At 35.3% G+C, this 23,916-nt stretch overlaps 1 protein-coding gene and 1 pseudogene across 2 annotated transcripts in view; one reads left to right on the top strand and one right to left on the bottom strand.

Annotated features, from left to right (window-relative positions):
- TFPI (tissue factor pathway inhibitor) overlaps positions 1–23,916 on the top strand; it is a 68,410-nt gene that overhangs the window by 7,888 nt on the left and 36,606 nt on the right. For both annotated transcript variants that reach the window (XM_030324589.1, XM_030324590.1), the window contains exon 2: positions 21,915–22,037. In XM_030324589.1, coding sequence (XP_030180449.1) covers positions 21,929–22,037 — 109 coding nt within the window. In that variant the 5' untranslated portion in view covers positions 21,915–21,928. The remainder of the gene's footprint in view (positions 1–21,914; positions 22,038–23,916) is intronic.
- On the bottom strand, positions 7,400–7,712 carry LOC115520328 (annotated as a pseudogene).

Here is a 23,916-nt window from a genome sequence, read left to right as displayed (position 1 = left end):
ATCCTATGAGAAAAAAAAAAAAAAAGTGGCACCAATTGCCTTTCATTCTCTGGGCCTACAGTTCTCATTCTCTTATGGGTTTGACATTTTATAGTCTAAATTGAAGTAGCTGAAGATCAACATGCTAATGGTTCCTGGAAGTCCATGACTCAGCTCCCTGGGGTTTCCCTGTTCCTTTACAGTGGTGATTCAGAGAAGTTGAACTCAGGATGTCATCTAAACATATGGGTACAGTCACGAACAGCTGCAGTTTCAATCTGGAACTAAGCTCAGACACCTCCAGATAGTTTTCATTAGAGCACAAGCATAAATTCCAGGATTTTTCCATATGAGGACTTATTTCACCAGCAATTACTCTCACTGAGTGAGAAAACTGATCATTATTGGTTCACCATGTTTACTGTACTTCAGGATAAAATCTTTAGCTCATAGGGGCTCCTGGGTGGCTCAGTCTGTTAAGCATCCTACTCTTGATTTTGGTTCAGGTCATGATCTCACGGTTTGGCCCATGAGATGGAGCCCTGCGTTGGGCTGGGTGTTGACAGTACAGATCCTGCTTCATCGGGTTCTCTGTCTTCCTCTCTCTCTGCCTTTCCCCTGATTGTGAGCACTCTTTCTCTCAACATAAATAAATAGAGATTAAACAAAACTTTTAGCTAATATTTGGAACCATAATACTTTTCCAGTCAGAAAGAAAGTTACCTGCTTCCTCCTCTTCAAAGATCCTTCTAGCTGGACTAAGAATCAAATTGATGTGAGACAGATTAATGGAGAAAATAAAATTTAATATCGTATGTATGGGGAATCCATATAGACATGGCAATTCCAAAGACAGTCAGGCAAATGAGGTATATATGTCATCCCGAACTAGGGAGTCTGAGACTTCAGAGGAAAGGAATGCACTTCACAGAGCAATAAGAAGAACAGATGTTTGGTAATTAGATGCTTGCCTTGCCATACAAATCTTGAGGTCACTCAACATAAAATTCATCTCTGCTAGTAACCCTTATTCTGGGAAAGAAAATAAAAATTTCTCTCTTAATTTTTTTTACATTTATTTATTTATTTTTGAGAGACAGAGCACAAGTGGGGGATGGGCAGAGAGAGAAGGAGACACAGAATCCAAAGCAGGCTCCAGGCTCTAAGCTGTCAGCACAGAGCCCACTGTGGGACTTGAACTCACAAACCGCAAGATCATGACCTGAGCTGAAGTTGGACGCTCAACTGACTGAACCACCAGGTTATCCCAAAATTTCTCTTGAGCTCGTAAGGTGTTGATTGCCTTCAGCTCAGAATAATCATTATGCCAAAGTGGCCCATCCTGAGGCAGTCTGCTTGGGGCCCCCCACACCATCATGGGCTAACATTTTGCTGTCCTTTTCTCATATAAACTAAGATAAGCAGAAGCAGAAAATTGAGAAGTTTCTAATATATTTGTCTAAGCAGAGACAAAATCTGTGATGACGGGAGACTCTGAGGGGAAATTAGAAAACTTGACCAGACTTTAGTTATTGATTCTTGAAATAAAAAAAAAAGGTAATACCAACCTGAATTGCATTAGCTATGAATCAAAGTTTTAATTTGAACCCTACTAGGAGGGTCTCAACCATTTTTCTGTGTCTTTCCAAAGTACATATACCCTCTGATCATAGATGTTATATTCAATGTGAGTTAATAGATTCATTAGAATTAATACAGTATTTGTATAACCAAAAGATAATAGATGATAGATATGTTGATAGATAAATAGATAGATAGTTATATAGAGAAGCAATGGTCCTGCAATACCATTTTCCTATCTTACTCTATGATGGGTACCTAGAAAAGCAAATATAAAAAGTAGGAAAAATAGAAGCAACTGTAGATTCTCCAATATTGTTCTCTTTTTAAATATGGATGTTGATAATAATAGAAAAAAAACACAGTTAATATATTCAGTTCCTTCTCCTCACAGCTGTATTTATTGTATTCATTTGTATCTTTTCTATTTCCTTCTATTTGAAGCTATTGGCTTCAGTAGTTAAGCAGAACTGAATTCTCAGAAACCTCCATTTTGATTTGATATAGAATACCAACTTTTGTCTCCCTCCTCCTGCTAAAGAAAAGACATGAATACAGTATGTTGTGAAACGCTTTGCTTTTAAATAAACTTAGTATGGGAAGCAGAGTTACTCTGATAAGGAAAGATAAACTCAAAGAAATGAATGACATCTACTTCTGAACAGCAAAAAAAAAAAAGTCTTACAAATTTAACTGTAAAATCTAGACAATATAATTCCACGCATATTGTTCTAAAACTCTTTTGGTAATCATAGGTAAATATATAACAAACAATCTTTGGCATTATTTCCTCTATTATGAGTTTCTATGTGATTTCTCTTTGTTCATTATATTTTTAGTATTTGAAGATTTATATCATATTTTCTTCAGACTTGACTTACAGATTTTTAGAAATATTTATACATATTTACATTTTCCGGACTCATAACTTCTAATTATCTCTTTATTCTCCTCTCTCCCTGCCCATCACTTCTCAATTTTCCTTCTCAATTTCCCAGCTCTCTGTTCTCTCTTAACTAGCAATAAGAATTAGTATTTCTTAGTATTATTTAAAGGGAGATTATTTTTCCTCTTTAAATATGTAAACAGAAAAATTTTTAAAGATTTTAAATTGTTTTAATTGATGAGTTTCTTCTTGACTTATTTTACTTATAGGACATAGGTCCAAAACAGAGAATAAAAATCCCCTAGTTAGAACTTGATGAAATGTTAGTTTCTAGAGATTGTAAATAACCTGAAATCCACTTTAGGGGAAAAAAGAGGAAGATATTTGCAAGAACAGTGGGTCTTTCTTGCACCAGTTGCCTTTTCCTTGAATGTTCGCAATTCCCATGTTTGAATTGAAGTTCTGCCAATTTGCAAATGTAAGACTTTGGGGAGGTCTGTTTGTGGTATTCAGTTTTCTCCTTAAAAAATACCTATCCCTATGGTTTCTTTTATCTCTAATAGTATATAATTGTATCATCATGCTCTCCACTTCAGTTTTTATTTTTGGGTTATAACATGAAGATATTCGCTCTTTCTCCCTACTGTCACCATTTCCTTTCTATGGGATTGTCTTTACTTTTTTCTTACATTATACATGACAAGCAGTTAGGCTCACACAGTGAACAGCTTTTAATGTATTATTCTTAGAAGAAACTCTCCAGCTTTATAAAATCATATGTGACAACTGCTTCTGAATGTAAAAGAGAGTAACAACGTTTTTTATCAATGAGATTGTCACAATCTAAAACACAGATAAGTGTTATGATGTGACCTATTAACTAACATTAGGGAATTTCACATTACACAAGTCTCCGGAAATATGACTTCCTGTAACAGGAGCCAGATCTAGTAGATGTTTCCCTAGTGGACTGCCAGTCTTTAAGTAAACACGAATAAAGTCAATAGTCTGCAGTTATTTCAGGATGTGTTTTGTTGTTGTTTTATTTTTGAATCACCCTGTGTTTCTAATATTAATTTACTTATCAGGTCAGAATGTTTTGCTTCATTGTTTTCCATATTTTATCTTTACCCTGGGTATATTTCTAAAACATAATCTAAAAATTTGACTCTTGTAGGGGCGCTGACTGCTCCCCCAAGCATCCTTTATCAAAACAGTTGAAAAAAATTGGTTAATAAGCAGTTTGTGAAAGTAATAAAAGCAAAATAACTCTCAGGTTACATTTGGCTGGGTGTAGGACAAAACCACAGCCAACTAGCTTAGATAATGAGGCTACTTATTTCATTATATTATCTTACTGTACAAAGCACAGAGGTAATATGCTTCAAGACCAGTTAATTCAACACAAATCCAGGTTCCCCTGTCATTTTATTTCTATCATTTATAGCAGGCAGTCTTTATCTCAGGTAGGTCTCAATATTATAAGATGATTGCTTCAGTCACAAGCATCACATAAAGACAAATGGACAGACACACCATGTGGCCTTTTCCATGTGGCTCCATTTAAAGCAAGAATCTTTTTCAAAAGTACATAATCTCGAACCCTGGGAAAATAGCATACTTTCTTTCTCATATCATTGGTCAGAAACTTATCATATAGAAATAATTAAACCAATCACCATAGGGGAAGTGGAATCACTACGATTAAAGTGGAGTAATGAAGCTTATTATTTATAAATTTATTCCTGGAGTAGACATAGGCTATCTTTCCCTGAGATCTAGATTTTGAACATTTTCGGCTTACTAATATCGATAAAAAGTGGTTACAAATGGTTGTTCAATATGAAAACAAACAAGAAAATTGAAACAATTTAAAAAGTTAAAAAAATGACAAAAAGGTATCCATATTCTCACTAGCCTAATATATTTTCCCTTTTTAAAACATATTTTTCTGCATGAACATCAATTTTAGCTGATCTTAACATAGACATATATTTTTTGTATTCAGCTTTTAAAATTCATATTATCATGATTATTCCCCCACTTTAGCTTCTAGTCATTAACATTACCAATTTAACTTTGTGTAATATTACATCTGATAGATGGATGTGTCACCATATCTGATAATTATCATAACGTTGTATATCTACATTAAAAATGTAACATTTTTATACTAAAATAAACATGAGTGTGCAGTTAGCTATTTTCATATATTTAAACTTCCAAGTATGTGATATTGCTAGCATAACGTATCATCTACATTTTTTGAAGAAAGAATGTACACATAGGAAAAATTATTTGTGGATGATTAAATAGCAAACCACTTACATGTTTCCTCTTGCCAACACTCCTCAAAGTCTTGCCCTTGTGGTCTTTTATCTCTGTCCAATTGATAAAATCCAACTCTGGATCCTTCAAAAGTTTATTTTTGATATCTAGAGAGAAGGAGCACTGATTTTCAGAGGCCAATTATTATGAATTTATAATTTTGGATCCCAGAGGTCCAGAAATCCTTTAACAAGAAATTTTCAATACCTCCTTTTATTTTGTCTAGAGAAGATGTCAAACTCTCACATTTTTAAAAATCCACTACTACTTGACATTTTGAACAATCTCAACCTCTTATTCACCTAGAAAACTGAATCACAGCAACAACATCTACTTTCTATTTGCTCTTCAACAACTCCTTCACAAAATACATACATGTACATACACTCACACATCTGAAAATGTATCATACCTCCCCAACCCCCCCAAAAGAATACTTCTCATTTTGAAACAAATATTTATTTATTATTTTTGAGAGAGAGAAAGAGCACAAACAGGGTAGGGGCAGAGAGAGAAGGAGATAGGACCTGAAGCCACTCAGTGCTGTCATTAGATGCGGGGCTTGAACCCTGATGCGGGGCTTGAACTCACGAACTGCTGGGAGATCATGACCTGAGCCAAAGTCAGATGCTTAACTGACTGAGACACCCAGGTGCCCCCACCTCTCATTTTAATGGAATATACTCTTTTCTTCAGGTCTAAATTTAGACCCTCCTCATCTGTTGCCCAGGATCTTCTATTCATGTTATAGGATCCTCTATTCATTTTTTTTTTTCTGCTTTAGTTTTTTTCTCCCTCTCTCTAATGGCAGAAACGTATAAAACTATACCCTCAAGAGAAGTTTCCCTTTACTTTTCTTATTTTTCCGGATACATTCATGAAATGATACCCTAACTTGCTGTGTTCATAGCCTCTATTCCAGTTCCTTCGACAGCTCACCTGTCCACACAACTATATCAAATCTTTTGTCATTCTGCAAGGGTACTGACAATGTCATTGACACTAACCACCATGCCTTCCTTTGAACCCTCTGTGCTTCAGACATTGTCAACCTGCAACGCTTTCTTGAAGTGCCTCCCTTAGCATCCATATCACTATAGCTTCCCAGGTTTCCTCCTGCTTCCCTGGCCATTTCTTAGTCGTCTTCTCAGACCTTTTTCCTCATTCTCATTCTTTGGAGTTTAGTTCTAGGGTATTCCTTTCTAATCCTCATACTCCCCTCATAGAGTCACAGATTACATGAAATTAAAGTTTATAAAAGGAAGAATGTCCGCTCCTTAGCAAGTGCTATACAAGTATGTGTTAAAACTGTTTCATCCACTACACAGAAGAAATTATCATTTATACTTTGATTTTCACATTTCTTTTTTTTTTAAGTTTATTTATTTATTTTGAGAGAGACAGAGGCAGCGTGAGTGGGGCAGGGGCAGAGAGCAAGGGAGAGAGAGAATCCCAAGGAGTCTCCATGCTATCAGCACAGAGCCCAATGCGGGGCTTGAACTCATGAATCTGTGAGATCATGACCTGAGCCGAAACCAAGAGTTGGACACTTAACCGACTGAACCACCCGGGTGCCCCTGATTCTCACCTCTGGCAGAGATGTCTGTCCTGAGCTCCACATGTATGTATTAGGCTTCTTATTTCATGGCTCCAATGAATGTCTTACAAAAACTTCAAACTCAAAGTGCCTCAGACTGAATTCATCACCTTCCTAAGGCAACAGGTTCTTTTTCTTTTTAACTCATTACCTGGAACCATCCACTGACTTTTTGTTAACTCAGAAACTATCATTGTCCTTGATTCTTCTCTCTCCTCACTTTCCATGTAATTTTAATCAACAAATTATCTTGAATTTACTTTTTAATTTCCTCACAAATCAGGCCACTTCTCCCAAACTCCACTTCCAATGATACTACATATCAGAGACAGCTTTCATTTTAAAATATTATCTGGAAGCTTCTGGGTTTTCTGATATTCCAGAATATACTTAAACTGACTCCATAAAAACTTCCAAGTGTACATGTTAGGAGGACTTCTTAGTTTCATGTTTTATATTTTGTGCGTGTTTGGTAAACATTTGTGATGTTATGACATGAAGTATGGAGGATACATGTAATAATGCTTGATAATTTTTATATATGATAATATATTGTTTCGTTGGGTCACACTGTGCTTCAAAATCTAAGGCAATCTGAACCTGCCATTATTTGATCCTGCCCCTTACGTTTATTTCATGTTTTCATTAAAGGTATATTCTTTCCTTTAAATAAAATTTATTATATGAGTTTTCCTTTCATTAAACTTTAATGTATAACATTTCTTGTACATTTTGCTTGCTCTTTATCCTAATTTCTCAAGTTTTCTTCCCAAGACTTCAAAGGTTTTTGATATTTCACTTTATCTAGGATGTGTTTCCCAGATAGTACCCTTTCCAGTTTACAACTCTTACGTTATTAAGAGTACTAATCATCTAATACTGAGTATATAGCTCAACTCTGATGTTCATCATAGTGTGATATGATTTGACATACTGTGTTTTTTCACCTTATTTTGCAATTTTCTTTTCGAGAGAAGAGTCTTTTTCTTTTTCTTTCTCTTCTTTTCTTTTTTTTTTTTTTTTTTTTAGAATTTTTAAAATTTTAATACAGTTCAAATCAGTGTGCCGGGTTCATTTCAGCTCCTTTACTGCCAAACCTGGGGGCAGGGACTGCTTCAGTTTCTCTGCCTTCTCTTTGTGATGACCAAAGTGTAAAGGTATCTGCTGCATCGGACTTTAAACTTCACATTATCCTTATTATTATTTTTTTTTTTAATCTTGACGGAGGAGAGATCTAGAACAGTCCATGAAGAAAGCAGAATGGTGGCTGCCAGCGAACTTGGCACCCTTCCGCCTGGTCATGAGCAGAAAGTCCTTGATTTCTTTGATTTTGTGAGGCATGGTTAGGAGGGGCACAGGCGAGTGCACAGCAGGCAGAGTGGAGAGAAAAGTCTTAATCTAACTTACTTTGTTTAGTATCAAGCTAAACTCAAATAGTTTAAGGATTATAAATGAGAATGCTGATGAGGTATGATGTTTGGTGATATTGAAGATGTCAGGAATTCTCTTGAAAACAGTGATTCAAACAATGATTCTTTGAATTGAGGATAAACAAGATCTTTTTTTTTTTTCCCCCACACTCAACCCCCTTCCATTTTTTTTCCTCGTTGCCTGAATTGGGATAAGTCACATTTAACATTCTGAAAACAAATGTGGCCATTTCTTTGGTTCTTTACTCTCATCAAACTTTAGGCTGTACTCTGGAGATATCTGCTACTTCTGTACACATTGGAGTTTGCAGGGGTGAAATTTTGCTAAGGAAAGCCCACTAAGGCCACGCATTCTGTTACGTGTGTTTTCCACATATTATCTTTATTCAAAATCAACACAGATTATAACCTGTTCTAACCCTTTATTTACCAGCTAAAAACCTAGAGTTGCATGGATGTTTAAAGCTTTTTCCTAGTTAACAACTAGAAAGAACCAGATTGATGTTCGAAAGGCATCTTGTTTCTCTCTTATGTCCATTCTTTTCACTTTATTTTTTGCAGTCTTACCCTACATATGAAATAACATTAATATATTTGTTTGCTCTCTCATCTCTTTTTTCCCTTAATTTATTTTGAAAGAAAATAGTATACCAGAGCAGATGCATATATTTATTATTACCAATCTTTACTTTGCATCTTCATACTTTGTAAAATATTTCTCTAATTTGGTCACAGACATCATACTGTCCACAAAGACAGTCACTTTTTATTGCAGTTCAAATGAGTGATTGGTAAAGTTTAAAGGAACACATATACACTCTCACACATAACACACATACACACCATTTAGGCAAAGACAAAGAAATACACATTTTTATAAGCCCCTGAAAAAGGTGTATATTGGAATTATATACCTGAATGGCAATTTACACACGTGCAAATTCTTAAAACTGTACAAGATTTTGTCCTAATAATTCCTTGGCCTGTGAATGTACCAAAAAGGAATAGTGAAGGAAATTTTAAAATGTTAAACTTCAAATATATTTATTACATTGATGTTTGTAATGTTTGTGATAACTTAATTTTCTAATTGGCAAAATAAATTCTAAAACAATAAAAAATAAAATATTATACAGTTATTAAATGAGGTTATATAGGTCATTTTAGAGAGATACCTATATCCTCATGTTCAATGACAAAGGAGGTTACCAAAATACATATGTGCTGTGATTATTCACATTTCCGTAAATATTAGCACACATATACATACACTAATACACACATGTTCACATATATCTGAAATCATATGCACCAGTGTTTTTTGTTTTGTTTTGTTTTCTCTGAGTGTGTAGGTTGATGGCTATTCTAGGATTTTCTTCTCCTGTCCTTTATGTTTTATGATTTCTTTTGTTTTTAATTTTTTTTTGACGTTTATTTATTTTTGGGACAGAGAGAGACAGAGCATGAACGGGGGAGGGTCAGAGAGAGAGGGAGACACAGAATCGGAAGCAGGCTCCAGGCTCTGAGCCATCAGTCCAGAGCCCGACGCGGGGCTCGAACTCACGAACCACGAGATCGTGACCCGAGCTGAAGTCGGACGCTTAACCGACTGAGCCACCCAAGCGCCCCTATGTTTTATGATTTCTTAGAAATGAACATGTATTACCTTCCCCAGTTAAGAAGACCGTTTTAATTTTGTAAATATTAATAAGATCAGTTGGTCAGAAAATCATCAGTCTCTCAATAATACTCTCCCTCTTTAAATGAAGGTGTTTATTAAATCTATTATAATTAGTAATACATAGTCATAGTATATTTTGCCTATGGCTCATACTATCTTAACAATACCAAACAGAATGCTTACTTTATTTTAAAAAAATATTTAGGGGCGCCTGGGTGGCGCAGTCGGTTAAGCGTCCGACTTCAGCCAGGTCACGATCTCGCGGTCCGTGAGTTCGAGCCCCGCGTCGGGCTCTGGGCTGATGGCTCAGAGCCTGGAGCCTGTTTCCGATTCTGTGTCTCCCTCTCTCTCTGCCCCTCCCCCGTTCATGCTCTATCTCTCTCTGTCCCAAAAATAAATAAACGTTCAAAAAAAAAAAAAGAAAATTAAAAAAATATTTATTTGAGATATAATTGACATATAACTTTGTGTAAGTTCAAGGTGTATAACATGTTGATTTGATACATTTGGAAACTGCAATGTGATTATTACCATGTTAGCTAACATCTCCATTGCATCACATAATTATCACTTGCTTTTTGTGGTGGGAACAATTAAGTTGCCTGTTAACATCTTTGAAATGTATAAAATAGTATTGTTGTCTATAATTATTACATTGTGCAATAGATATCCAGGATTTTTTTTATCTACCAGTTGCAAATTTGTACACTTAAACAACATTTCCCCAATTTTCCCACTCCCATCCCCTATTAACTACCATAGAATGCTTGCTTTTCATTTGTGCAGATATATCACTTAGATGAAAACTAAGTGATAATACTATGTTTTTACTAGATAGAATCAAACATAAATGAAATAGACAATTTCTAAACGGGTTTATTAATAAAAAATGTTGCATTTTTCCCATTGCAGAGATGGGGAAAAAAATAAAATTTCGTTACTTAAAACTTATAAGCTTATTATAATCATAGAATTTATGATGAAAGAGGAGTGAACTATAGATATTTCTGAATGAAAAAATTAAATTGGTATCATGAAAAATATTTATAATCAAATAATTGCAAAATACATATAGAAACAACTTCTGTAGATACATCTTTCATTACTTTTCTGTTGACATTTTTTATAACAAATATAAAAAGAAACTGACACCTAACCGACTGAGCCACCCAGGTACCCCATTAGTGATTATTTTGTTATTGTGTAAATATTTCTGCATCAGTCTATCCGTAAATATGGGAAGTTGGCTTTTGACCCAAACCTTAGCTAACCGCATTCAAGAAGGGCACAGGTCAAAGCCTTAGGAAAAAAAAAAAAAAAACTGGCGGGAGGGAGTCCCTTATACTTGGGAAGAGGACACAAAAATTCACCCAGTAGCCAAAGATTGAATGAATAGATTAGAACAAGTCACACAAAGGAACCGCAAAAAAGGTACCTGAAAATCTTTAAAGCATCATATTTTCTTTTTTCCCCAAATTTTAGAGGAAATAGAAGACACATATACAAATCTAAAAAAAAAAAAAAAAAATCTTGGCTAAAGACCAAAGTTGAAAACAGCAGCAAACTCCTATTTTATTTGAGCCTTATTTCAAGCACATAATTATAATTAGCTGTAGAATTATTTGGGATTCATATTCATATTGTAGACTGAGTCTTCATTTAGATTTTCTCCCTAGATGCCTGCTTTTAAGCTATTTTCTTACATTGGTTAATCAATTATACTTGTAGGATTAGCAACCAGAGAAACTGGTTTTTATACTGTAGTTCCTTTGGTGACATTGCCTGCTCATAGTCTTCAATTCACAATAAAGGTAATATTTCAAAGGCAAATAAATACAGACAGATATAAGTAATTGACATATTGGATAATATTTTCCTGAATTGTATTTAGTCTCTATCCCATAAGTCTTGTTTACTTTAAGGAACCTTTGGGAAAGCTGAGGATCTAGTCTTGCTTCTGTCACTTACTAGCCATGTGATGTTGGAAAATAACTCATGTATCTCTAACATAAATTCAGCATACCTGTGCCATTGGCTGTATAGCATTATTGTCCAGATACAGTGACCTAATAGATAAGAAACCACTTGAGAAAATGATAAGACTTTATTTTAAAATGATGTTTTATAAATGCTGTATCTTTGCACTTCTAATATTTCTTTTTTTTTTTAACTTTTTAAACACTTATTTATTTTTGACAGACAGACCACAAATGGGGGAGGGGCAGAGACACAGAGGGAGACAAAGAATCTGAAGCAGGCTCCAGGCTCTGAGCTGTCAGCACAAATCGCCCTGACATGAGGCTCGAACCCATGAACCGTGAGATCATGCCCCAAGCCGAAGTCGGACACTTAACTGACTGAGCCACCCAGGCACCGTGCACTTCTAATATTTCTTAAAACAAATGTGGTGTATATTCCCTATAGCCAGAATCTCATCACATTTTATCTAATTTTAACCTTATTTCGTAGATAAATAATCCTGATGCCAAAATAATGCTTATAATGATGACTCAGTGTTCCAAGAATGTGGACCTGGGGTTGGTGGGGGGGGGGGGGAGTTAATAAAGAGATAAAGAAGGCTCTGTACAGACTTGTTAGAATTTATTATGTGGCAAATGTGCAGTCATACAGCCTTAGACCTCTCTTGAGAAGCCACCCAAACATTTGCATTCCCACAATGTATTTATTAAAAAAATATTTTTTGCCTGAGAAAAGTCTGGCTCTGAAATCTCTTACTGAGATTATGCAAGTTCAGAAACTCTCCATCCAGGAACAAGAGTTGGAAGCCTATTAAAAATAGTTAAAAAAAAAAAACATTTCTGGACCCTGGTCATTATGAATATTTGGAAATTTTCCATTGAAAATATTACTCATAAAAAATGACCTTCAAAGCATACAGAGAAAATAGAAAACTATAAAAATCACTGGAGGGTTTTTATCTTCCCCTTCTCTCGCCATAAGTTTTATTTTAATTCTCTATTTCTTCATTCATTATCCTTGGTGTTAGTGTGCAGCAAACTCACCCAAAATGTGAAAGAGCCAAGGAGGCACATAGATTAAAGATAAAAGAAGGCTCCAAACTTTAGTGGGCAGAAAGGTAGCCCCCAAGGGATCAGCCAAATTGAGTGGATGGCAGTAATAAACACCAAGAGGATAACAACGTTAGCGACTGCTGAGCAGAAAATTGGAGTTATTCTTCAATCTATTTTTTCCTCTTTTCTGGTTGTCAGGTTTCTCTGTCCTGTCTTTCATTGATACACCACAAAGAAGCAGCCAAAATGAAATTCCTCCCTTTTAGACATAGCAAAGTATGCAATGATCTTGCAAATTAACAGTAAAACTTTAAAAAAGAAGTTCAATAATATGTGAGCTCGGAACTTTAAATTATATAAGCACCGTGCTGATAATACACAACACAATTATACAATATGAAATTTTTCCAGATTAATTTCAAGATGACAGATCACAGAAGATAACAAGAAAGAGTACATTCCCGGAACTAAAGGTAGAATAGATCAGTAACTGTCTACATATTGTTTCATGTCTTTCCCAAAATTATGTACTAGAAATCTAATGCTGTAATTCCAGCCTACTCTTAGTGTCTTCCATTCTCTGTGAGCTTTTCGCTCTTTGAATCCTGCCGTAAGTTCTCATTCACATCAATGTCCATTGCCATTCCTTTTGAGTTCTCTTCCAGTCACCAAAGCCAAATTGCCAACATATTTCTAGCTCCACTTGACTGCGATCCTTAGAATATTCACTTTACCTTAAGATCTGTACTGCTCATCTTCTAATTTGTAGCCCAGGAATTCTTGGCTTGCATACTAACCAAATCAGTACAAAAATGTGTCTCAGCTTCTCCCTAATCTCTTTCCAAATTAGTGCTATGCTTTCAATTATTTTCTAGACCTTCATAGAATCTGAGATAACATTCTCAAGGAAGAATAAGCTCCATGAATATTGAGCTTCGGTTTTTTTACAGTGCACCCAACATGATGTCAAACATTACTTATACAAATTATAATAACTAAAATTTACTGAAGCAGTCACCATTCTAATTCCTTTACATTTAATCCTCACATCCAGTGAAGTAAGTTCTAGCAAAATACCCAATTTATAGATGAGTACACAGAAGCAAAGAGGGGATAAATATATTATCAAATTCACATAATTGGTCAATGACTAAACTGGTATGTGAAGTTTTACAGTCTGTACTAGTTTGCCAGGGCTGCCAAAACAATATCCCATAGACTGGGTAGCTTAAACAACAGAAATTTATTTCCTCACAGCTCTGAAAGCTAGAAGTTCAAGATGAAGGTGTCAACAAAGAGTGGTTTCTTTTGAGGTCTCTCTTCTGGGCTTATAGGTAGTAAGTCTTTCCTCTGTGTGTATCCATATCCTAATGTTTCCTCTTTATATAAGGACACCAGTCATATTGGATTAGGGCCCACCTCAATCTCATTGGTCCTTAATTATGTCTTTAAAGGCCTTATCTCAAAATACAGCACAGTCTGAGTTACTGGGGGGTTAAGATACCATATGAATTTGTAGGGGGACACACTGAGCCCATAGCACAGTCTCACTCCAGACTCCTTCTGTTAACCACTAAACAAACCTATAAAAGAGAAAAGGCAGAAGGGAGATGGGGAGGGAGGGAGGGAGGGAGGGAGGGAGGGAGGAAGGAAGGAAGGAAGGAAGGAAGGAAGGATAGCAGGAAAAACAGAAGAGAAAGAGAAAAAAAGAAGGAAGGGAGGAAGGAAAGATATTACTTGGGATCAGAGCATGGGACATTACTTGGATTGATTTGATGGCTCTTGGTTTCCATAAGGGATATAGTCATCTCTACCACAGTGATATAATTGCCAAGCAGAATAACCTTGTAGGCAGCCAGAAGCTGGGTACTTTATAGACATTGCTGAAGACAGAATTCCCCAATTCTTGGGAAGACAGCTTGGTATGGTGATATGACCATGAACTCTGGAGTTACAGAAACAGGGATGCAAATATTAGCTGTCTCATTTTATTTGGAAAAATCATACTTCTTTTCTGAGCCTCAGTTTTCTTAAGATGGGTATAATATTTCATGTAGAATAAGATTATTTTGGGGGGGGGGTGAGGACAGAAGGAGAGAGAATCTTAAGCAGGCTCCATGCTTAGTGTGGAGCCCAAAATAAGACTCAATCCCATGACCCTGGGATCATGACCTGAGCCTAAATCAAGAGTCTGATGCTCAACTGAACCGCCCAGGTGCCCCATATTTTTTAAAAGGATTGTAGCTGATAGAAAGTTCATAGATAAGCCTATATCCTCAACAAGTAAAAATCTCAAGGTTCTTCCCTTTTCCTTTCCATTTTTGGCTCCTCACTTCCTAGATTTATACTGACTACTTCCCTTTCTTTCACATAATCTCTCAAGAATATTAATATCATAATAGTGAAATAACAATACATTTCTTTCACCTAATTATCTCTTTTCTAAGTACACTTTTTAAAAATGTTTATTTGTTTATTTTGACAGAGAAAGAGCGGGGGGAGGGGCAGAGAGAGAGGGAGAGAAAGAGTCCTAAGCAAGTTCCACATTGACAGTGCAACATGAGGCTTGACCTCAGGAATCATGAGATCATAACATGAGCCGAAATCAAGAGTCAGGCGCTTAACTGACTAAGCCACCTAGATGCCCCTCTAAGTTCACTTTTAGGCATCCCTCCTACACACTACCATCTCTTTGGATTGGGTGTTAGCAATTGCTCTTTTTCCTCCTTTGATTTGGAAAATACCTGCCACTTAAGTAAAATTTTATAAACATGAAATCTAGTCTATTCATGTTATATTTTCCTTTAAAAATTTCCTTTTATACAAATTTTTCAACTGAAATATTTCATACTTCCGGAAAAGTAGAGTATGCAATTTAAAAAAGACAATTACATTTAGAAAAAGAAATATGGATGAATGACCACTCTATCACATTTGTTGCTAACCCCTCTTTATTATTTTTTGTGTGTGGGAGTGGTAGAAATAAATAAAACTGCATGGATATATCCAAAGATCCATACTATACCCTAATTTTAGCTCACAAAGTATACTCAAATTAATTCACTTATTTATCAAGTATTACTTTGTCATTTTTTGGGCATCAAACATAGAATGTGAAAGTTGCATAAAGTGTCTATGCTCACAATGGAAAATGCTTTACTGTTCAAGGCAGTGAACATGTATACAAATAAATATGTAAGTGGTGATAAGTGTTATTCAAAAAAACAAAGCAAGACATAACTAGTAGGAATGTGAAACGGTGCAGCTGATTTGGCAGTTCCTTAAAAGATTAAACAAAATTACCGTATGATCCAGCAATTCCACCCCTAGTTATATACCCAAGAGAAATGAAAACATATGTCTGCACAGAAACTTGTACACAAGTGTTCATAATGTTATTCATAATATCCCAAAAGTGGAAACAACACAAATGCTCACTGACTGATAAATCGATAAATTATGGTATGTCTATACAATCAAATATTTTCAGCAATATAAAGAAATGAAATCCTGCTTTATGCTATAGCATGGATGAACCTTGAAAACATTACGCTAAATTAAAGAAGCCAGACACAAAAGGCCATTTAGTGTATTATTCCATATATATGAAATATCTAGAGTTAGGTGATATATAGAGACAGAAATTAGATTAATGGTTACTTAGAGATGTGGAATGGGGAAACTGGGAAGGGAGGAGGTAATGGCTGAAGGGTATGGAGTTTCCTTATAGGTTGATGAAAATATTCTAAAACTGATGGGGGCAGTGTTTATACAACTCTATAGATACACTAATAGTTACTGAACTATTGGATTATTTTTAAAAATCAAATGTATTAAAAATAAAAATTGGTGCTCAAGATACTTATATGAAAATGAAGAGCTAAGCCATAAACCAAGATAAATATTTATAATGTATATGTTTGGCAAAGAATTTATGTCTATAATAGGTACAGAACTTCTACAGTTCAGTAATGAAGAGACAAAGAAGCTTAAAAAAGAAAAACCAGGTTATTGGGATAGAGAATGATGAGGTACTGGTGCTGGTTACTTTTTAAATATGGTGCTCTAAGAAAATCTCTTGGAGGGGAAGATATCTGAAAAGGGTACCAACTAAAAGAAGAGAGTTTGCTAATCCAGTATCTCAGAAAAGCGTATTCCCATGACAAGAAATAGTGGTTTTGGGGGTTTCTGGGTGGCTAAGTTGGTTGCGTGACTCTTGAATTCAGCTCAGGTCATGATCCCAGGGTCATGGGATGGAGCCCTGCTTTGGGCTCCCCACTGAGCATGGAGCCTGCTTGGGATTCTCTCTCTCTCTGCTTTCCCCTCTCCCATCCTTCTCTCAAATAAATTAATTAATTTAAAAAAATCGTAGTTTCAAAGTCTTAAACCTAGAAGTTGTATGGTTTGTTCAAGAATTAGCAGTTTCAGTGAGGCCAATGGATTAGTAGGTAGTATCCATGAAGCCAAGCAATTACAGGAAAGACAGGAAATAAAATTGAAGGGGAGCTGGAAATGACTTATTGGGCACCCTTTCCCTTGGTGAAATGACCCTACCTCACGATGATGATGATGGTATAGCGAAACATTTCTCAGCTCCTGTCTTATATTTTTAATTGCCTTTATACAGGCCCACTTAGAAGACATAACCTTCACATACAATCTGTCCAGACTGAATTCATCCCTGATATGCACACCAATACTTACATTAATTTCCCTATTTCTATGATTACACAACAGTTTACTCAGGATGTGCTTGAATTCTCTGCCCTTCATATCCTGCATTTACTCACTCAGTTTTATCAATACTTAAAAAGTCTCTCCTACCTGCCCTTTTCTCTGTGGTTCCACGGACAACTCCCTGTTCATATTTTCAATCTGATCTTCTGCAACATTCTAGCTGTTAATTCCTTAAACTTTGCCCTTTTGACATGTTTCCATATATGCTGGATTTTATTAAAGCACAGATCACATCGTGCTTTTTAATATTTTTCTGGTTCAGAAAATCTACTGACTTTTCCTTAAATGTAGCATTATTTGTCAAAGTATTTCCCCAAAATATTTTATGGGACAATAGTCCCATATAAATTTGGAAATGCATTTACTATATTCTCTCATAGAAAATACAATTGTACATTACCATAAGGATCCTATGAAAGTCCTACAGTTGAGAAACCTTTATAAGTTTTTTAATTCTGACATAAATATATATATATATATATGTGTGTGTGTGTGTGTGTGTGTGTGTGTGTATATATATATATATATATATATATGTAACAACTAATAACACGTTGCCTAACTCATATTCTGAGAACACATCTTGACCTAAAAGGATAAAATTGATGCTGCAAATTAGCACTAAAGTAAAAAATAGAAAACGTAAACTATACTAACTATAGATTATTCTGTGAAGTGTATAAAATGTGTTCATTAAAATGCATAAATTTTTAGAACTTAAATGGAATTTAAGGACAATGTAGCAAAAGTCATGTGTTTTATAAATCAGGTTTAAAAATATAAATTTATTTCCAAAGGTTACTTAACAGGCTGTTGGCAGAACTAAGTATAGGAGTTTTAAATTTTGGCCCCCAAAAGATAAATACTATTTTTATTCAAGTTAAATAATTTAACATGAATTTATTGTCCACTACTATGTACCTGGCATATACAAAGATATCCTGACAATTTATCTAGGCATTGTTATTAACATTGTATATTTATTTAACTCTGTTGGTTACATGTAAATTCAAGGCTTCCTCTAGATTTTTAAGTCTCTCTTAGTGTCTAACATATTATCATGCACAACTAGTCACTAACATAACACCTTTATGTAATATATTCTTGCTATATAATTAAAATTAAAGGGGACTTGGTAAGACTGAGGGTCCTCCTTCTGGTTCATAGCTGGCACCTTCTTGCTGTGTCCTCAGATAGTGAAAAGGATGAGGGGTATTTGTGGGGTCTCTTTTATAAGAGCATGAACCTTATCCCTTAAGACCTAATCACCTCTGAAAGGCCCTACCTCCTAATACCATCACGTTTGGGAGTTAAGATTCTATATAAGAATTTGGGGAACACTAATAATTCAGACGATAGCATAATCCCACCAACAATAGTAAAGGTCCAAATGCTCATTAACACTTTATATTGTCAGCTTTTATTAATTTTAGTTGTACTCTCTCACAATAGTGCTAATTTTAATTTTTCTGATGACTATGTTGAGTATCTTTTACTATGCTTATTTTCCATTTGCATATAATTTTTTGAGAAGTGCCTATTCAATCTTTAACCCATTTTTAATTGGATTGTTTATTTTTAATTCCTTATACATTTTCAATGTATAATCTTCAGATACATGAGTTTCAAACACTTTCTCACAACTTCCTTTTCAGTGTCTTAATGGTGCTTATCTTGATGAGCAGAAAATCTTGATTTTATTGAAATGTAATTAACAGTATTTTATTTTATAATTGGTGCTATGTCCTGATTCAGAAATCTTTGCCAACCTTGTCATGAACATATTATCCTATGTTTCTTTTATAAGATTTAATGTTTTATATTTCACAGTCAGATCTTTGAACTCCTTTGAGTCAATCTTTCTGTACGATACCAGGTTGGGTAGTAGATATTTTTAATGGGGCCAGATATTCAAGAAAGTAGAATGCAGAAAGGTATAGTGAGTTAACCGATGTACACCTTCAGTTTGGGTTTGCTGTCTTGTTTGCCGTTTTGCAATGTAAGTTAGTGATGCTTTTGGAAGTTTTAAAAAGAAATCAATTACAATGGTATGTAATTAAGTCAGTTCACTCTAAGTGATCTCCACAAACTACAGCTTTACCAGTGTCATAACAAATTATAGCATTTTTTCAGTGGTGTGCCCAAATCAGTCTTTTGCTCTGGAAGGCTGAGTGCTTTTGGCCACTCTTCAGGGGCAACATTGTGGAGAAGAAAGAGGACTGGACTGGTAATCTGCTAACTTGATTTCAAACTCTGTGTGTCATTAATTAGCTGTAGTTCGCTGCAGGGCATTCTTATAGTTTTATCTGTCCGACACCCTTCCTTTCTTCTGGAAGCAACAATCCGCTCCTTCTTGGAGCTACATTTGTCCACCCTAAGACCCATACACTTATGTTAAGATTTGCAAGGTTACTACATTTTCCTATTTTCCAAACCTGAAACAAGTCCATTTCAGCTCCCCCAAATCGATTCCAGTCTCCCAACAGCTTGTCATCTCAAATGTATTGGTCCAAAAGTTTCAATTCTTCCAAATCGAAACCATCAGTGCTATTAAGCTATTTGAAACTAGTCCATAAAGAGAAGCAGTCACATTGTTTTCATGGAAGAATGTTTTAAGGTTTAAAATATCAGTGCGGTGCATCCTACTATTGTAGAGAAGGCTGGGCTGCACTGAGGGGGAATAAAGCTTGTCTAAGGAGTGCAGTAGCAATGAGCGACTCCTGGCGGTATTCAGCTCCCCGACTCTCAGATCCAACCACAAACCTTCGTGATCCTAGATTATTCTACCTTCTCTAGAATGAATAAGCTGATGGCCTTTTGACCTAAACTGTCTGAGCTGCCTTGTGTTTCTTACAACTAAGGAAAGCCTAAAACCACTAAAATTAGGCAACACTCTAGGCCAATATTTTAAAGAGAATAATTTGATGAGTTTGAAGCCCAAATTCTCATCAAGTTCTTCAAGCACCCAACCTCAGCCTGCTCCCTAAACCATGGGACAGGAAAACATGCTATATTTTACAATCAAGATATAACAAGGTTGTATATCTCAAAGAAACTAATAGAAATAGAAGAGTCCTTGAAAGACTAGAAATTTAGCTGATAGACTCTTCAAAATTATGTATCTATATGCATATATATATACATACCTATTTGTGGATTCAAATAGTTTATGATATGATATAGAAAGTACATAACACTGCTATTGACTAAAAATCAAGCGTATGTTAACATTTACAAAGTGTTGTGAGAAAACAGGTTGTACATTTCACTAGTAATTTTTATGATGCTTAAAGCAAAGGGGGATTATTTATTATTTATTATAAAGCTACAAACACCTTAATGGTATGTATTGCAGCTATGATTTGTTACAGGCGTAAACACAGAATTCTCTAAATTGTTTTAGATGGAATATCCATTCCTGCATTTGTGACTATTTACTGATAAGATTTTGTTTTCTTTCCTGACGCTGATAACATCCTCAGTGGCTGAACACGTGCCTATGTTCTTTCTTTTTCTCTTCCTGTGCTGCATGAACACATTTCCTTCCATCTTTGAATCCAAAGGAGACAGAACCTTTAAAAAAATTTCAGTGTGGTTTTCCATTAGTTTTTACTGTGGATCTCTAAATCATTTTGAAAGAGGAAGTCTCACTTTCCTGCTGAAATCTATTTCCCTCAGAGTGTAAATGTGTTGGTTTATCACTTAAAGTCACTTTTCTGTTAAACTCTTTTGAATCAGATAATAACTGCCTAAAACGAGGGTGGACGAACTGAGGTAAAGGACTCAATAGAATGCCAGACATGTATTTTGTCCGCAGTTCTGTTTGCTCTTCATAGAAAACCTGGTTCGGAAATTGGTTATAAAAACAAAAACAAATCTATTTTAAAGGAAACAAAGACAAAAATTTGTAAAACGCCTTTCTTTTTTTTAAAAGAAGTACTGGGGGCGCTGGGTGGCTCAGTCGGTTAAGCGTCTGACTTCGGCTCAGGTCGTGATCTCGCGGTTTGTGAGTTCAAGCCCCACGTCGGGCTCTGTGCTGACAGCTCAGAGCCTGGAGCCTGGAGCCTGCTTCAGATTCTCTGTCTCCCCCCCCCTCTCTGGACCCTCCCCCATTCATGCTCTGCTTCTCTCTGTCTCAAAAATAAATAAATATTTTTAAAAATTTTTTTAAATAAAAGAAGTACTGAACAAAGGGAAAGTGAAATCAGGAATTTAACGTTGCCTGCATTAGTGAAATAACAGAAGAATGTACAAATATAAAATGTAATTAATTCTGGCTGAGAAAGAAGGGTAGCAAATATTCTTGCATTAGAACTGATGCAGATAAAATCGCATATGAAAATGGATCTTAATACATACTTAGCCATGTTGATTGAGGATTTACCATGTCTCTCAAATACTGCCATTTTAAATTTGCGTTTTCGAGGCTCAAATATGAGCTATGTACTTGAATATTAGACATATGTCCTGAATGTCTGTCTACAGTAGTAAATGCCACATACACGTTTTAAACATGACTCATGGAATTTGTGGACAGAAGTGTGTGAGAATACACATTAAATGTCATAGAAATTTACATGTGGAGGCATGCATAAGATTCCTATCAGTCTGTAGATAATTTGACATTACTCTTAATTAAATATATCTGGGTTCTGTATTTCAGAGATAATTTCTACAATGAAGAAAGAACAGATTTTTTGGACTTCTGTGTATCTGCTGCTTAACTGTGCTTCTGCCCCTCTTAGTGCTGTCGCCGAGGATGCTGAGGAATATACAGATGTCACAGGTAAAATGTTAGAAGCATTCATCTTTTTCAGCTAGTTAAAGCTCTCAATTTTAATTCAATAATTTAATATATTTTTCTCCATTGTGTAGAAAAATTAGCTTTTGCAGAAGTGACATTTTTCTTGGGAAATGTCTTATATGTAAAATGTAAAAAAAAAAATCCAAACAACAAAAAAATGAAACTTACACCAAAAAAAGTCACTTTAGCAAGGAAGGCTCTTTTTTTCAGGCTATAACGTCTTAACATTGAAGGATCTCTGGACAAGTGCAGGTAGCAAAGTGCTGTAGAAACAGCTCTCTGTGAACCGTGATGCCACCCTTTGGCTGGGATAAGTGTGAAAAGAAAAAGGAAACTACAGACATTCTCTCCTTTTCTTGCCTTATTCTCAAAATAAGAACGTCCCAGATGAGTCCAGTGTGAGAACCTAGCCACACAGGACACTGGGAGATCTGGCTTAGCGCAAGTTAGTTCTCATCCCAGAAAGCTCTGTATCTAAAAACAAAATATTAACAATCAGCAATAGAACAAAAAGAAGACTGTACCATGACTGTTATTATAGATTTCTTTCTTAAAAGTAATATTTTTGTGGCAAATTAGTAAAACATTGATAGAAATCTCAAGTCATTGGTAATAGAGAATATGAACAAAGTGATAGCTTCTATTCGTATGTAATGTTTATGATGTACAAGACTTCCATAAATACATTTTTATTTCATATATCTAACCACTCTTTAAAGGGATTTAATTCAATATATTTCCCTTTGATAAAGACTAAATAAATATATATTATGTGCCTTAGATTGGTAGGTCCTAGGGAAGCAGTGATGAGTCAGACCAAGTTCTCAAGAATCTGTTTCATGGAGAGACTGTTCTATTGTCAGTGAAAAAAAATTGTTATAAAAATTTCCTAAAAATGAAAGTATTTAATAAACACTATAATCTGCTTTTATAAAATGAGAATTTAGGCATTATGAAATAAGCTCTAATTCTTCATTTGCCCCATTTATCAAAAGAGATAGCTTCCGATATTCTGGAAGTTGAGCAGAGAAGGAATGTAGAGAATAAAATCCCAACAGGGAAACAGCGGGCAACCCATCTTGAGAGGTGGGAGGAGAGAGGATCCCCAATATTGACCTAATCTAATCTCCTCAGTTAGCCTGAGAAAATGCACGCCAGGTCACCAGAAGCTTCCTGAAAATGTTGCTGTTGCCACAGTAGGCCAACAAGCCAGAATTAACCCATCAATAATTAAGCCAGAGTTTAAAATCTCTGGATAAATTCAGAAAAAACCAAGCTGGCTAAGAAAACACCTTTATCTCAAAGTTAGACTTGAAGGTCACTAAACTGACTAGCTGCACAGTCTTAACCAGTTTTGGGGTTTGGGGTTTTGTTTTTAATTAATCTTTCAATAACATGATTCCATATCAGGATCCATTCAATTTTGAAGATACCATTTATCACACTGTGCCAAAGTCATGACATCTTTTTATAGAAGTATACCATTTCATTGAATAGAGTATTATCATCTTATAAGAAAACATAAGGTTTCATTGCTTCTCTCACAAGGGAATAGTAGACCTTTTCTTAATCAGTCTAACCAGCGGGGAGGATGAAAAACAATAAACCTTTTGATAATAAAAAACGGTAGTGACAAGATTTTTTTAAAATTCCTTTAGAGTGGGAGAGAGAAGATTAGCAGGGAGCATTTAAAGAAAAACAGGTGTCCTTCATAAGATTTAGAATCAGACAGACCTAAGTTTGCATGTGTGGTTTGTCACTCAGTGGCTTTGCAAAATTAGGTGAGTTATGTAAACTCTCTGACTCCCAGTGTCTTTATATATAAAGATGTAAATAATTATGTTCATATGGTTGTTATATG

This window comes from Lynx canadensis, chromosome C1 (genome assembly GCF_007474595.2).
Source record: "Lynx canadensis isolate LIC74 chromosome C1, mLynCan4.pri.v2, whole genome shotgun sequence".
NCBI classification, from domain to species: Eukaryota; Metazoa; Chordata; class Mammalia; order Carnivora; family Felidae; genus Lynx; species Lynx canadensis.
This window is presented reverse-complemented; position numbering and strand designations above follow the sequence as displayed.